Source organism: Monodelphis domestica, chromosome 6 (assembly GCF_027887165.1).
Source record: "Monodelphis domestica isolate mMonDom1 chromosome 6, mMonDom1.pri, whole genome shotgun sequence".
NCBI classification, from domain to species: domain Eukaryota; kingdom Metazoa; phylum Chordata; class Mammalia; order Didelphimorphia; family Didelphidae; genus Monodelphis; species Monodelphis domestica.
This window is the reverse complement of record NC_077232.1, coordinates 199,464,008-199,481,035: the sequence shown is the minus strand read 5'-3', so window position 1 is coordinate 199,481,035 and position 17,028 is coordinate 199,464,008. Positions and strand designations below refer to the sequence as shown.

Sequence of the window (17,028 nt, the reverse complement as noted above, 5' to 3'; positions counted from 1 at the left end):
ATTAATATCCTCACTGTATAGTCAATAAATGTTTATCTTTAAAAATAAAAAATTCTTTTGGAGTATACCCTACTGAAATATATTACGCATTTGTCAAAAGGAATATTTCTTTTTTAATTTAACGGGAGACCTGGAGGTCCTCTTACGATAGAGATGTGTAGGGATTAACCAGACTACAGTGACAGGAAGGAGAAACTATTGAGACAGGAAGTGAGGTAGGAAAAGGTAATAAAAGGACTGAGCATTAGATGTTTGATCTGTTGACAGGGCTGGCAGTTGTGGGGAAGTTGCCTGCTGGGAGTGTGCTGGGTTGATGGTTGGCGTTTAGTTGCTGGAATATAAAGGTGGGCCTGAGCTTACTGAGAGGATTTTTTACTTTAGCCATTAGAGGGATTTTTGGCTTTTGGTTTGGGCTTTAGATTTTTTTCCTTTCTTGAACTTTTTGGAAGGTGGCTGATCTTTGTTGATAGACCTAATTGAGGTTGGATTAAACACGGATTGGCTTGGTTTTAATTGGACTGTATTGGATTGGAACTTTGTAGGGTGGTTGTTATTACAGTAGTTACAGACAGTTATAGGTAGATATAGGTAGTTTTAGGTAGTAATTATAGGTAGTTATAAGTAGTTATAGGATAACTAGTATAGACATTAGGAAATTTTCTTTCTTTACCTCTTTCCTACATTTACCTCCTTTACTATATTAATTTTACTATATTCTTTTGATATCTATTTTAATTAAACTAAATTGCTAATTGTTAAAAGCTGCTAGAAGTTTTCTTTTCTCTGGCTCAAAGGGCTAATATTAATTTACTAATCACTTATATTCTCATTAAAACTTAAATTATTAAAAACTGCTCTCTTATTTTGTCAAAACTCCTAATTTAAAGCTTACACATAATTACACCTAAGTCAAAGGACCAGTTTGGGGAAAGGTTTTTTATCAACCCTAAAGTACTATTTAAATATAAATGATTATTATTTCCATGATCCTTTTGTGCATTTCCCCTAATCTATATAAAATTTGTCCTAATTGTTTAAATAACCCAAATTATATTAATGATCAAATTATATTAAATTAATCCCAAATATTTTTGTAATTTATTGGGGTGTTTATATTATGACAAAATTCACAGAGGAAAAGAATTCTACATAATTGAATAATTTGTGCATATGTAATTTAAATATTGTGAATACTCTTTGAAAGATACAGAACCAAATCTTCTCTAAGGTTTGGGGTTTAGAAGACAGAGCACAAGACATGGAATATGGAAGTCCTAGATTTAAAATCCTGCTTTTGACATGTACTAGCTTTGTGACACTGGAAAGCACCTCCATTGCCTCCTTTTTAAAGTGAGAATAATAATTCCTGTAGCATGTATATCATAGTATTTTGTGTGTTCCAAATTTAAACAAACAGATTATGTAAAATGCTTTGGAAAAATGAAGAATGCTATGGGGAAAGGACAAGAGGAAAGATAATTCAATCTTTAGGAATTATTTAAGTTTTGCTTTGGCCAGAAATATACATCAGTGTTTAGGTAATTCTGTGACAAGAAGCCTCTCAATATTTCTGCATCTGGACTACAGTAGTGAAACCTGCATGAATTTGTGATATGCTAGTTTTACCCTCAAAAGGGCCATAAAAGCATCAGAAGACAGTGTTAGTGGAAGAAAATTTATTTTATTTGATTATTAACCTAGGATATATCCCTCTAAAGTTTTGTTTAAGATGAAATCATGGGTGTGTTAAACCAATAAATGAAAGACTTTGACGGTGTTATTGAATATGATTTTTTCCACATTATCTAAGATTATTTTTCTAAATTTAAAAGTGGTAACCATCCATTTTACTAGTCTATGAATAGTACTTAATGAATGTTTACCCTGGCCTAGGCAGCGAGCTAGTGAGAGGAGTTATAAATAGAGAAATGAAATTTTTCATGTCCTTAAAAAACTGTTCTACTCTATATTTACAGAAAAATAGATATAGGACATAGGATATTCAGTATATTATGGTTAATAGAAAGTTGGACTTTCCAGGAAGTCTTGGATTCAAGTTCTGCCTCTTCTACCTATATTACTTTTTATCCTGTTAGACACATATTGTCTCAGTGTTATATGACAGAGATGTCAAAAAATAATACTAAAATGTTGTTTTCTAAGTCAATATGTTGAACACACGAATCCTTATGCATTATTAAGTTACCCCTATACTATTTGAATTTGACACCAATACTCTAAAATCATAATTTGCAAATTAGAGCTGTCTTGCATTTTTAAATACTTTCTCTTTTGAGTTCCCTATATTAATTGAGTCATCTATCTAGTCTCAATTCTTATGAATAAATGTGGGGGTAGGGGTATGAGAGAGATAGGCAGACAGAAAGACAGAGACAGAAAGGGAGAAAGAGAGGGAGAGAGAGAGAGAGAGAGATTAAATGAAATGAATCTTGCAGGGACCTAAACTTTTTTTTAAGAGTTAGAAGTAAACTTTCAAGGCATGGGTAAAGCCTATTTAAGGAATCAGAATGAAATGGGGATCATTAATGTGACCAGTTTGGCAGTGATATAATGTATGAGAGAGGGAGAAATGTATAATCAGCCTGGGAAAGATAGACTGAAGTCTGATCATGAAAGGCTTTAAATGCCATATAGAGAAGTTCTTATATCATTTTAAAGGCAATAGGAGCCAATGAAGTGTCAAGTAGAGAAGTCAGAACTGAGTAGGGATGACGAGGCTGTATTAAGGAGGGAAGAGACCAGATACAAGATGTCAATTAGGAGACTGAAAAAATAATACAGTTAAGAGGTGATGAGGACCTGGATTAAGGTCTCTGTCATGTGAATAGTAAGAAGAAAACAATACAAAATGAAATACTATAAAATTAGCTTTTTGCCTATCACAATTGAAAACTCCAGAGCTATCTTAAATGCATCGAAATAGAAATTAATGTTTTACCACATGAAGAGAAGGAAGCTGGTGTTGGTGAAATCAGTTTCCATTTCAAATAAGCACCTTTCTATATCAGGATCTATCTATTTTATCCCTATTGTTTTTTATATCTATTTTATCCCTGTTGTTTTTTACAGATATCTATTAACTCTAATTTTTCTAGCATTTCCTTTACTTTTCTAACTTCTTTCTTATTTATTTCTTTGGCTTGATTTACCTAGTTCTGAAAGGGGAAGATTAAGATCCCCGACTATTATGGTCTTAATATCTATTTCCTACTTGACCTCTGTGAATTTTTCCTTCAGAAATCTAGATGCTATACCATTTGGTGCATAAATGTTTTGTAATGATATTACTTCATTGTTGTTTTTTTTTACTGTAGGTGGTAATATATTTTGCTCTAGCCTTTTACCTTAAATCTGTGTGTGTCACCCTGACTCATATGTGTTTCTTGTAAACAACATACAGAAGGTGTTAAGAGAGGAAGTTGTAAGAGAGAAACATTTGGCAGAAATCAGCTGCAAAGAGAAAGCATGGGGGCAGGGCAAAGGAAAAAACTCAAGATTCCAGTGAGAGAACAGAAGCTGTCCTAAGGGTAAATTTTAGGGTTGAGACTGAATATATTTTCGGTGGTCGCCAGGGATTTAAGTTCTAAATCCCAATGAAATACTCAAGTCAGAAGGGAAATTTATGGTAGTTCATTTAAAATAGAAGGAAGAAATAAAGAATGAGGGAAAGAGAGAGAGATAGGGAAGCTTCGCTTTAACTTGGTCTGAGCCAGAGGCCTCAGCCAAGGGGCCTTCTCAAAAGATTAAATCTAGCTTGGCTTCCAATCACGAGTCCTTCTCCAAGATGAGGGGCTTCCTCGGAGCCTGGTCCCTTCAGAAAGGTCAAGGGAAAGGGAAGTCAGCCTTATCACTTTCCACGTGGTCATTTCAGGGAAGCAGTCTGAGGCCATGCTCCATCCCTCCAAGTCAAGAACCACTGCACAAGTCCCTCTCATGGGAAGTGATGCAAAATATAAAGGCAGTTCTTTATATCACTTCCTATGTCTCACATGTACCAATGGTGACTTAAATTTGGCTTAGGACAGCCAAGGGGGGTCAGTCAGTTGTTCTGATTTGTCACTTGCTAGCACACGCAGGTCATAGACTATCCTCTCCCCCAGTTAATCCGTAAGTGGGGGTGTATACATTCCTGGTTGCTAAAATAAAGACTAAACAGGTTGGAGTAAATCTAAAATTCACAGCTGAGAGGACTCAAAAACTGCCAGCTCACCTCACTCCTCCAGCTGAGAGTCTGAGAAGAGGATCTCTGTGGCTGGCAGTCCCTCTGGATACCAATTGTTTCCCAATGAACCCCAAAATCTCTCACTCAGCTTAAGATATTGTAGACTGGGACTTTGAAGGAAGCCATCTGCTGAGAAACTCCTCTCCAAAAATTATTCTCCATCTCTCTCCCCAACTTGTCCTGAACTCCATTACTCTAACTAGATTAGGTCAGGAGTAGGAATCAAATCAGCAACTGACCAGAAGAGGGGTCGAGGCCAAAAGCATGGACCCCTGAGATATTTGGGGGGTCAGTCTGCCAATCAATAGGGATTCCTACTACCTACTTCCCTCATATAATACCTTCATCTCTCCCTTCCCCAAGTGATCCCAAATAAAGTGTTACTACTTAGATCAGGTCTGCCTAATTCCTGACACTAAGAAAGGGGGCTGAAGATTTGGGGAGAACCATACCTCTCCCCAAAAGGGAGCATTAACTCAGGATCCTAGGGATCCAAATAACTATATCCAAAGGAGTGATCCTTTTCTCTGGGCAGAGGAATAACTTCAGGGTTTCTTTTTTTGGGGGAGGGGAGAAGTGGCAGTTGGTGTACTTGAAGGACCCAGAGACAAGAAGGTCCATTTTGTCTCTCAACTATAGCTGAGACCAAGAAGGGAAGCTGTGTGCCATTTCACTAAAGCTCTTGCCTCTAGTTTTAACCTCCACCTCCCAGAATCGCTCTTTGGGGAGACATACTCTGTCCTTCAGGGAGACAAAGCAGGGTTACCTTCCCCAAGGGGAAGAGAGGGGAAGATCAATCCCCTCCCTCTCTCCATTCTCTCAACTCTTTCTCTCCTTCTCTCCAGTTCCCCAGTGTATGTTTGTGTGACCCTCTTGCTGGCCATATAATACATAGGATTCTGGTTTTTAATTCACTCTGCTATCCACTTCCATTAAATGGGTTAGTTCATTCCATTCACAGTAACTGTTAGGATTACTGTTTTTTGCCCTTTAGATCCTGCTCTATTCCCTTTCACTCTATTCCTCTTTACCAGTATTTTGCTTTTTTGTCACACATCCTAGTTTCCCCTCCCTTCGATTACTCTTCACTTCCCAAGTCTTCTTCCCTTCCTACTTCTCTGTAGGGTAATATAGAATTCTATACCCTAATAAGCATACTCGTTTTTCTCTCTTCGAGACAATTTTAAAGACAGTAAGTTTAAGCATTTTCTGTCATCACCTTTATAATCTCTGTATTGATTATTCTTGCCTCTTTATGTTATATACTTTACCCCATTCTTTCTCTCCCTTCCCTTTTCTCTCAGTGCAACCCTCTCTTTCAGCCCATTATTGATTTTTACATGTCAATCATATTCATACATATCATATTATATATGCATACATATTGTTATAATAATCAGCTTACTTTCCCCCTTTTCTGAGTAAATTCCTTATATCTTCTCTATTACTGAGAGTAATTTTTGAGAATTATAGAAATCTTTCCATGTAGACATATAAACATTTTGACCTTAATGAGTCCCTTAAATTTTCTCTTTCATATTTACCTTTCTATGCTTCTCTTGTGTCTCATTTTTGGCCTTCAATTTTTGGCTTATTCTATAGGGATGCTTGGAAATTTTCTATGTTATTGAATGACCATTTTTCCCACTGAAAGAGTGTACTCAGTTTTGCTAGATCGGTAACTGAGTTGTAAACACAAATCTTTTGCCTTTCTGAATATCATATTTCATGCCTTCCAATTCTATAATGTAGAAGCCACTAGTTCCTGAGTGATCCTGATTTTAGCTCCATGATATTTCAATTGTTTCTTTCTGGCTGTTTGAAGTAATTTTTCCTTGGCTTGGTGGTTCTTGAATTTGGCTATTACATTCCTGGGAGTTGTCAATTGAGGATTTCTTTATGGAGGCAATCTGTGAATTCTTTTAATTTTATTTTCTTGTTCAAGAATATCAATGCAGTTATCTTTGATAATTTGTCTTTCAGGTAATATAGTAATTCTCTGATTGTCTCTCCTACATCTATTTTCTAGGTCTGTTGTTTTTTTTTAATATGATATTTCATGTTTTCCTCTATTTTTTCCATTCCTTTGATTCTGCTTTATTGTTTCTTGATTTCTCATGAAATCATTGATTTCTAGATGGTAAATTCTAATTTTTTAAGACCTGGTTTTCCTCAGTTAGTTTTGATTCTTTTCTCAATTGGCTCGTTTCTTCTTGCATCATTTTCCTTTCTTCTTGCATCACTTTCTTTTCTCTTCCCCACTATTCTTCTACCTCTAATAATTGTTTTTTGGAGTCTGTTTGAGCTCTTCCAGAATCTGTGTCCAATCCATATTTTTCTTTTGGACTTTGGATGTGTTTCCTTTGCTTTTCCTGTCCCCTTCTGTGTCTGCACGTTGCTCTTTGTCTCCATAAAAAGTCTTTAGATAGATTTAGGTGCTTTATGATTGTTTGCTCATTTTTTTCCTATCTAATTATAGTAGGCTGTGTTTTCTAGGAAGTTGGGATACCCTCTTGAATTCTGTCCTTTCTTGATGTTATTTTTGGCTTATTTTGGGGGTTGTTACTAGTTTACCAGATGGTCCGAGGCCTTAGAACTCTGAGAGTCTTCTCCCCTTCTATTGATAGATATCTGAAAATTAAACTTAATTTTAAATTTAGAGCATTGAGTGGGATTTGAAAGATTCATTTAAATGCCTATGTTATACAGCTGGAATATGTTAGTGGCAAGTCTTTAACTCAGATCTCTTTTGACTCCAATGCCAGCTATGTTGATTCTGAACCAATTAAACATATGAGTAAGTGAAAAATAGTGATGGAACTATGAAAAGATTTCATATAATTCTAAGAAATTTCTTTGATGTGATGAAAATTTGAGAAAAAAATTATTTTTTCCATCCTTTTTTGGGAAAAATGAGTATAGCATATTCAAAACCAGCCTTGGCATCAGGAAGTGTTAAGTTCAGGTTCTTTTTTAGATATATACAAGTATGTAAGTATGGATAGATTATCTCACCTTTCATTGTCCCCAGAAAATTCTAAAACTAAATTTCAAATGAATTTCACAGATTATGAAACTTTTCACAGAGATACAGATTAAAGTAGAAAGTAAGTAAATGGAAGTAGGTACATTACTATCTCTCTTCCTTCCCTCTTTCCTCCTTTACTTTTTTCTCTTTCCATCTCTTCCTTTCTTTTTTCTTTCTAATCTCCCTCTTTCCCTCCCTACTTTCTTTCCTTTCTTCTGCTTTGCCCCCATTTCTCTCTGTGTTTCTTCCCCCCACTTCCTTCCTTAATAATACAAAGTACCATGCTATGTACTATAATGAATACATTACTGTGCCACTAAATACTTCAGAAGTATTAGAGAACATTAAATATACTCAATTATCCTGAACTCTTTTAATAAAATTCCATGAGCAATCTGAAATATCACAATTAATTGAGTATATATCATTTGTGTTAATGAACCAATGTGTTTTAATGTAACAATATCATACAATGAAAAATGTAGGAAGTTGTGACATGAAAAAAAAAAGGTATCACTCTTATTGGAATGGTAATAGACAACATTTTTCAGACACAAAATAAATAAAATAAATACTTCAAATGCTTATCATCTAAATTCATCTCTACAGCAGGTCATGCCTTATAGATGTTGATAAAAGTACTAGCTGGAATAGTAAATATATCTGTTTGCCCTCTAATTCAAAAGCTCAGTCTTGATGAGAAAAGGAATAAAATCCCAACTTCTGACTTTATTTTATAAAACAACATACCCACATGCACCCACATCACTACTTCCATTACATACAAAGTATGTCTAGGTTTGGACAAATGTTTTGATTCTTGAAAGCTTTATTGTAGTTGCCTTTAATCTTTTTTGGATTTATAACAATACTGACAACTATTTTATCCCTCTAGAAATCATAAAGCTGAATCAATCTAACTAGACATTTTAAAAAATATCTTAAGACACCTACCCAAATATGTTTGTATTCCTTTGTAGTCTTTCATATATATTTTTTGATCCTTATATCTTTATTGAAGTTGATTATTATTATGGGATTAAATATGAAAAACTATAATCAGATAAGTGAAGAATTTGAATTCGAAGGGATAGGACCAAAAAGTTAAATGCCCTTAAAGGCCAGTTTGGGATATTACTTTTTTAAAAAAGATTTGTATAAAGTGAAGTGCATGGAACTATAATCAGAAAGATGAAAAGTCTGTAAACCACCATGAAGAAACAGAATAATTAGCCAGGTTGAATTAATATTAATTAGTGACATATTAGTTATCTCCAAATATTTCCAGGCTACAGAATTAGTTAAATGGGTGAAAAATATTTGAAGCTACATTTTATCTCAGTATATGGAAAGGTGAGACAAAATGTAGCTTCTAATATTCTTAATTATCTTTACTTCATCTATGCAATTTTACATACTCCTTTATTTTCACTAGTTTCTCTTCCTTTTTCACTTCCTGACACTGCTTTTGGCAAGCATCTTGCTCATAGCAGCTCAGGTTGACCTTTCTTTTCCCTGAATTCCTACCTCATTGATAAATAATTTTATGTAATTGAGTTTTTAACTATTTTCTTTCATTACAAAATTGGCTTATATCCATCTATGTATATTTTTAAATCATAGTATTTGTCATTGGTTAGGACTTTATCTTATCCTTTCATTCATTTTAGAAATGAGGAAACAGTCTGAGAAAGGTTGAGTGAATTTTTTCTCTGATCATATATATAGTCCTCCTTCCCACTAAACCAGTTTGGCCTCAAACCATAGTATTTCCTTTGCATTTTTCATTGTAAATATTACCTGCTGAGGATTAAATAGGGCATTTAAATAGTTGTAATTAATGATTATTGGCTTAGGATACTGTGAAAGAAAATTGACTCACTTAGAAAATGAGAGAATATGTATTTATATATATATTAAGAGAGAAGGAGAGAGAGATAGTGAGGGGGGAGAGAGAGAGAGAGAGGGAGAGAGAGAAGAAGAGGAAGAGAGGGAGACATACAGGGAGAGAAAGAGAAGAATAAGGCTACTAGATTTGAGATGGAAGGTCCCCCATCAGGAAATAAAGAAAAGATGATATGATGAAATATATTCTTTTAACTATCATGAATGATTGTTAATGATATTATTTGATGTAGTTTTCACTATTTAAAGACTTGAAGATGATAGCATATTAAAAATAATGAGGAATTTCCTGTAATATAATAGTTTATTTCTTAGATATATTTTCAAATAGATTATACTTGCGTTTTATACCATCCTACTATGTTATTATTCATATTCACCTCACATAAAAGTACACTTAAAATTAACAAGAAGAGAAGAGAAATTTTTGTCCCTTAATTGAGATGCTTCTGTGATACACTACTACCCATTCCTAAAATACATTTCTTAACTAAAAAAAAGATTTTGTAGGGAGCAGTTAGGTGGCTCAGTGAACAGAGTCTAGTCAGGCATGGAGACAGGAGATTCTGAATTCAAATGTGTCCTCAGACACTTCCTAGCTGTGTGACCCTGGAGAAATCACTTATCCCTTCTTGCCTAGTCCTTACCTTTCTTCTGCCTAAGAAACCAATACATAATATTGATTCTTTTTTTTTTAAACCCTTACCTTCTATCTTGTAGTCAATACTGTGTATTGGTTAAAGGCAGAAGAGTGGTAAGGGCTAGGCAATGGGGGTTAAGTGATTTGTCCAGGGTCACACAGCTGGGAAGTGTCTGAGGTCAGATTTGAACCTAAGACCTCCCATTTCTAAGCCTGGCTCTCAATCCACTGAGCTACCCAGGTGCCCCACATAATATTAATAAGGAAGGCAAAGTTCTATTTTTTTTCCTAAAGGTATTTTAGATTTAATTTATCTTCCCTGAATAATTGGGAATAGAATCCTAAAACAATAACATTCTTAAATGTTTAATTTAAAATCATCTTGGGATATAGACAATGTCTTTAATGAAAAGCTGATAAAAAGACTACATTCAAAGAGTATTGTGGATAAATAAATAATTATAATCAAAATAGGTAGGTAGAAAATGAGTCACTAACTCCCTTGTTTTTTCTATCAACTTGGTATTTTATCTCTCTTTATTCTTAATTCCTTTCTGTCTTTCCACATCTATCTCTATATTTCTATGTTTCTATCTCTTTCTATCTCATTCTCTCTGTCTTTCATATGTCAGTAGCATGTCTTAAATATAGAAATATTCTATCAACTTATCCATCTAGGTACCCATATTTTTCCCTAAAGAATTATGTATGGGGGTTTCTATTGGTATTGTCTCACTTTATTTAGTAATTAATGATCAGTAAAAGGGAGTAAAAACACAACCAATTAAATTTCTTAATATGATTAAGCTGATAATACCATAATGAGGAAGATTGTCACAGCTCAGAGCTTTATTGGCAGTATTGGGATATTGATACTGTATTATTTCTAGTACACTATAACTATAGGTTTATAAAGTAATGTCTGATCCTCACGTTATTTTCCCTTTCACTGCCTAACTTCTCAGTTCCATCCCCATCCCTAAGCAGATGTATTTTTTTCTGGTAAGTATCCATTTTCCTTAATACTTAAGCCACAAACTTTTTGTCTATCTGGCTAACTAATATTTAGTCTCTCTATCTTGGCTCTCGTTCTACCTCCTTATTCTCTTGATCTCTTTTTGTCTCTTTGTCCCTGTATCTCTGTCTCTATCTGCCTTTCTTTCTCTGTGTATCTCATATGAACAAAGCATGTCTTAAACCTGTCTTAGCTTTTTTCTACCCTGGCAGAAGGTATGAGGCATATAAGAGGAGGCAACAGAAATGTTTGGGGACAAAAAGGATATGCTACCTTAAATAGCCCCTCAACAGTTCTTGGCATGTAGTAGAACCTTAATAACTTGATTGACTGACTGATGGTTATGAAAGATTAGGAAAAAGTAAAAGACATTTTGACCTTTCCAGGCTTGTTGATTAGGAAGATGGTGATATCTTTGGGGTAGGGCAGCTGTCCAGCTGTCTGGGGTTAACAGAAGATATTTTAGATAAAGTGAAACTGATACAAAAGAAGGATTTAAATAAAAATAGGGAGGGAGCAGCTGGCTGGCTCAGTAGATTGAGAGCCAAGCCCAGAGACAGGAGGTCCTGGGTTCAAATATGGTCTCAGATACTTCCTGGCTGTGTGACTCTGGGCAGGTCACTTAACCTCCATTGCCTAACCCTTATAGCTCTTCTGCCTTAGAATCAATACACAGTAAAGGAAGGTAAGGGTTCAAAAAAATAGAGAGGAAGATAATTCTACTGTTAAAGATTCAGGATAGAAATGATTAGAGCTAAAGAAATAGATTTGCAAGTCATCAGTGTCATGGTTTGTTTGGTTTTTTTTTCTCCCCCATTTGTCTAGGGAATTAAATTGCATAGATTTTCATACATATGTCATCATTCTTTACTTCCTCTGCCTCCTCTTGTGACCAAAGTACTTTTGCAAGATGACTGATGAGAGTTAGTACAATGTGTGGTTATTTGACAAATGGAGCTAATAAAATCAGAAAAGGATAATATCATGAGTAGAACAATTAGCTTTAGAATGGAGAAAAAATGCATTTCCCTCTGAAATTGGAGCCTTTATATCCACTAAGCCTGTGATTCTACTGATGTATTTTGAAGTTATGATGGAAGTAACTGGTAAATCATGCTAAATGGCTTCATTCTTCTAAATGAAGTTGGAAGTGAAATATAACATTGAGTCTGAGGGCTAGTGCTGGGGGTCATCTCTGCCAGATCAGGATTTTGTTCCTTTGGGAAAGGAGAGAAAAGGTGGATTAAACACTTTGGAGAAATCACTATTAACTCAAAATACTAGAAAGAAAAGCTGCAGTAATATGCTGAGAGGATTCAACATCATAATTTCTTCCACTTATGTTCAATAAAATTTTCATATGAAGATTGTTTTAGAAAGTGGATATTAATCTGTATTGGTGAAAAGTTTGCTTAATCAAAGGTTTTTATACTCAATAAATCAATAGCTCAACCCTTCCTCATTGCTTATTTAAAAGATCTTTGTAAAAAGAGGAATTATGTGAAATAGTGACAAGGATGCTATTAATGTGTTACTGAAAAAAGGCTTGCCGTTTTAGCTGCTTCTATAAGACCTATAGCTATTGAGAGTAACTATATTCATTAGAATTGAGAAAGAAGAAGGGAAATGAACAAGTATAGGAAAAGTTCTCAGTAAATATCAGTATGACAAAGGAATGCAAGCAAGAACAAATATTGACCAAAAACTTTCTTTTTACCTTTAATTCAATCCAACATCATACCTCACTCCCTGTAAATTTTACAGCCCTTTCACTCCACAAAATAGTGTTTCTATAAAAGCGGTTTAATGCTTCTGCTCTATATAATTTCTGACACTATCCACTGTTTTATGTATAATCTGAATCTTATTTTGTATTCCAAAATCTCTGCCTTGTTTATCATTAAAGGTCTCAAACACAAAGGAAACATTCTCTAACAACTCCCTCCCAAAGTAGTAAATACTAAAACTACTTAGTCTAGGAAAAAACAAAAAACAATAGAAGAGGCATTGTAAAATGTGGTCTAATAGGCTATAATCAGAAGTAATGCCATAAAATAAAGCAAGGAAAACCCAGGCTGAATGTCAGGAAACTTTTAATGGCTTCGTAAAAATCATTGTAAGTATGGCCAGAGATTTCTGATGAGCACTGCATACAAATTGAAAATAATTCCCAACAGTGGGGTTTGTTTTACTGTTGAACGGTTTGGCAGCAAATTAAGTGGTGGAAATGGTACTGGTTCAGTAGTTGTTTGGCTGACAGTATCAGGGTCACTCACAGTCACCATTAGTTGGCAGGATTTTGTCAGAAGCATTCACCTAATAGCAAAGCATTCAGGAAGAGCAATACAAATTCATACATTTTGACAACCTCCAGTCCAAGTGCCTGACTTGCCTTGACCTCTCAGCTTCTTGAATACACACATTTTTACACTATTTTTATTCTTTTTTCTAAAGTAAGCTCTTGGTGCAGGATCCCAAGTGCTCTTGGATAAGGAATCATGGCATTAAAAAACATAAAACAGTGATTGGTGAATGGAATGATGCTTCTATGTCACTCAGCTAGTCCATTGAGCATACAGGGTGGGCACATTTCTTTTTCTTAGCTTTCATTCTATGTAGTAACTTTAATATCTTACGAAGTAATCATGAGTGATATAATTAAGCTTACATTCATTTAGCCTTTTCAGGATGACAAAGTGCTCACTTTCCCCATCGCTCGACAACAACATGTTGTGTTAATTAGTGAAAATATTATTTATTCTGCTTCTCCATGAAAAAGAAAATGAAGTTTTCAGAGCTAAAGTGACTTACTTTTTCCCTGAAGCTAGTACCTGTCAGTACTGAGACTGGAACCTCTTACACAAGGTTTACTTTTATACATAGACAGCCTGGGCAGATTCCACCATTTTTGGCTGGGCACATATAAGGCTCTATTATATTATGCTCAAGGAACACACTCAAACCTTAAAATAATTTTGATTTAACCCTAATTTTGTAAAAATGCCAAGAAAAATGAGTTCTATTATTATTTTCTCTCTCTCATTTTCTCTCTCTCTTATTCTCTCTCTTTCTCACTGTTTCGTTCTCTCTCACTCTTTCATTCTCTCTCTGTCTCTCCATTTCCAAACTAGTTGTCTATCTACTCTACAACATCAGAATAGTCCTTGAGCCCATCAAAACCAACCCATCCTCTCCTTCTTCGATGATTTAGACTTAGAACAACTGATATTGATGTAGTTCAAAGTCAGAATGTCTATGCTGGTATTTCCATGATCTAGATTTAAAGCTCTGAGATATTGAATCCTGGATAGTTACCAAAAGTTTGGCTCAGAATGGCCTTACTTGGTGCATGTTCTTGCAAACTCTACCAAATTTAAACAGCAACAAAAGGGACATTATGAAAGTTTGGCATAAGTCATTTTCCCTAATGATATATCTATCCTATTCTAAAGAATAATCCTTAAACATAAGACATCCCTCCTATAAATTCTTAACTTTGTTCATGAGTTTGTTGTTGATATTATTAAAATCTGTTTGAATTTCTTAGTAGAACTCATGCAGAATTCAATGTAATTATCATATAAATTAAGACCAGGAAAGGACCTTTGACTTCATCTAATACACCCCTCTTATATTACCAATGAAGACAATGAGATGTTAAATGAATTACTCAAAGTCACACAGTAAATAGCAGTGCCCAAATTTGAACCTAAGTTCTCTGATTTCCTCAGTTGGTACTATTTTCACGGTGCCATTTCTCCCCATTAATATACATTTTTTAAAAAGCAAACCTTTCTTTATATCTTAGAAATTACAGTAAATATTGTTTCCAAAGTAGAAGAGCAGTAAGGGATAGGTAACTGGGTTATGAGACTTGCCCAGGATTACACAGCTGGGAAGTATCTGAGGTCACATTTGAACCCAGGACCTCCCATCTCCAATCCTAGCTTTCTATCTGCTGAACCGCCTACCTGCTTCTTAATATGCACTTTTGAAATAGTGGAGAAGCACATGGTGAGCGAGCAGACGATAAAACATTTTTTAAGATATTGCATATAATAGTTATGTCACCATTAATGTATGAAAAATCAGCGTGTCACTCAGATAGTGAATGAAAGGAACAACGTATGAGATAACCTACATTTTCCATTGGTATCCATGTAATATGAAAAGCACTTCATTATGGGCCCCTCATAGTAGGCAGATATCCCATCATGAAGTTATGGTGGAATATAGATAAAAGTCGCATTGTATGGGCAAGTATGGTTGCAATTCAGGTTGTGTCTTGAGAGATTACATACATGGATTGAATTGTAGATGCTTTTAAATGTTTATAAGCTGACTATCATGTCAGTGAAAATTTAAACTAATGCACACACAGGTGTGTACAGATACATAAACACATATAGTTTATGTATATATGTATGTTTTATATATGATTTGGAGATAAACAAATTTAATAGACATTTCAAGGAAATAATGCTGCTTTATAACAGAACAAGAAGAATTAAATATGGCACCAAAAAAACATTTTTGAGAGATGTATATCTAGTCCATCAGTTTGAGGAGATTTTTGCATGTAATCTCCCTCCAGTGATGCCAATCACCAATTTTTCTATCACTTACAGACTTAGAGAATTGCTTTCCATGCTTTTCCTACTGTCACAAAATTAGGAACATATCCAAGTCTGATTTCGAACTCATGTCTCTCTACTCTAAAATTGACTTTCTATCCAGTATGCTATAATGCTTTTTCTATAGAGAGAGATAAGGTATTGTAGTCAATTCTTTTTTTTTTCTCCTGGGATACTTGCTTGTTCTTATGTTTTAATATGGACATATGCCACATTTTTCATTTTCACACTTGAAACCAAATACATGAAAGAGCTTTGCAGGAAGAAAAGAGTAGAAAATAGCCTTATTCTCATAAGGCTAGTTCCCATGGTTATTTCAACACATTTATTTCTCTAAACTAGAAATTGGAAACTTATCTACCCTCCCTCCACCTGTGACTGTGATTTTTGACTGCAGAGTTCGTATGTTTACTGGGACAAGAGTAATTTCTTTTTCTTCCTAAAGTTTTTGGTGGCCTAGATAGTCAATTAAATGTAGAATGAGATGGTTGCCCACACTGTCCAAATTAAACTAGTATTTCCTCAACATAAAATTACACTGTTTAATAGCTAGGAAATTGATAGCCATGACTGTAAAATCCATAGATCACATTTTGTTGCAGGGCATCCTTTCAAGAATTATGCCCCATGAAGAAGGTACTTGATCATAGAATGTACCACTATTGTTATATTATAATTCAAAGCTTTTGCTACTGAAGCAAAAAATCACAAACAAACAAAATGCATTCAAGGAATACATATAAGAAATTAAGAATGCTAAATACTCCTCTTCCCTGAAGTGATTGCTAAATTTCTACTCTTTGGACAATTAGGAGAAAAAGTTGCTAATATAATCCACACTAATTTTTTTTTAATTATGTGAGGTTAGGAAAAAAAACTTTTTTATTTTAAAGTTTTCATTCATTCTGACTTCAATATTAATTTAGCTCTATGTATGGGTTAGATACCAATTTCCTTTGTTCATTTTGATACATTTTTTTTTCATATATGATACAGAAAGACACATGGTACCAAAGAACAGTTTGAACGAAAAACAACAACAACCACTTTTTATGTGTCTGCATTTCATTTTACCTTCTCTTTTCTTTCTTTGGATTGCAGGATGAAGTGTGTCCACAAGCTGAAGGGGATACAGTTCAGCGATGTGTATGGGCCTCTGCTGTCAATGTCAAAGACAAGTTCATTTATGTAACTCAACCTACTCTGGACCGAGTACTCATTGTTGATGTGCAATCTCAAAAAGTTGTGCAGGTAATACCCTTTCTGAAGTTTCCATAAAATAAATCTGCCTTAAAGATGATTTCTCATTTAGACTGCATTGAATGATCTTGAGCTGCTACAATTGCCTTCACTGATGAACAGCTTTGAAAACCTGTGATGTGTTACACTGACGGCCATATGATATACTTTGGGGAACAGTATAAAAAGTCTTACCTCTCTTTTCTTCCCCTACACTACTCTATTAGGAAGTACTAATTTCACTTGAGAAATTAAATATTGTTGAAATTGTGCATTTCTTTTTAATATAAATCACTTTAGGAAAGCAGATTTAATATTTCCACA

General features: G+C 34.5%; 1 protein-coding gene across 4 annotated transcripts in view; it reads left to right on the top strand.

The window, feature by feature from the left end:
• FSTL5 (follistatin like 5) overlaps nt 1-17,028 on the top strand; it is a 980,329-nt gene that overhangs the window by 880,778 nt on the left and 82,523 nt on the right. For all 4 annotated transcript variants that reach the window (XM_056802833.1, XM_056802834.1, XM_056802836.1 and 1 more), the window contains one exon: nt 16,567-16,716. In XM_056802833.1, the coding sequence (XP_056658811.1) occupies nt 16,567-16,716 (150 nt within the window). The remainder of the gene's footprint in view (nt 1-16,566; nt 16,717-17,028) is intronic.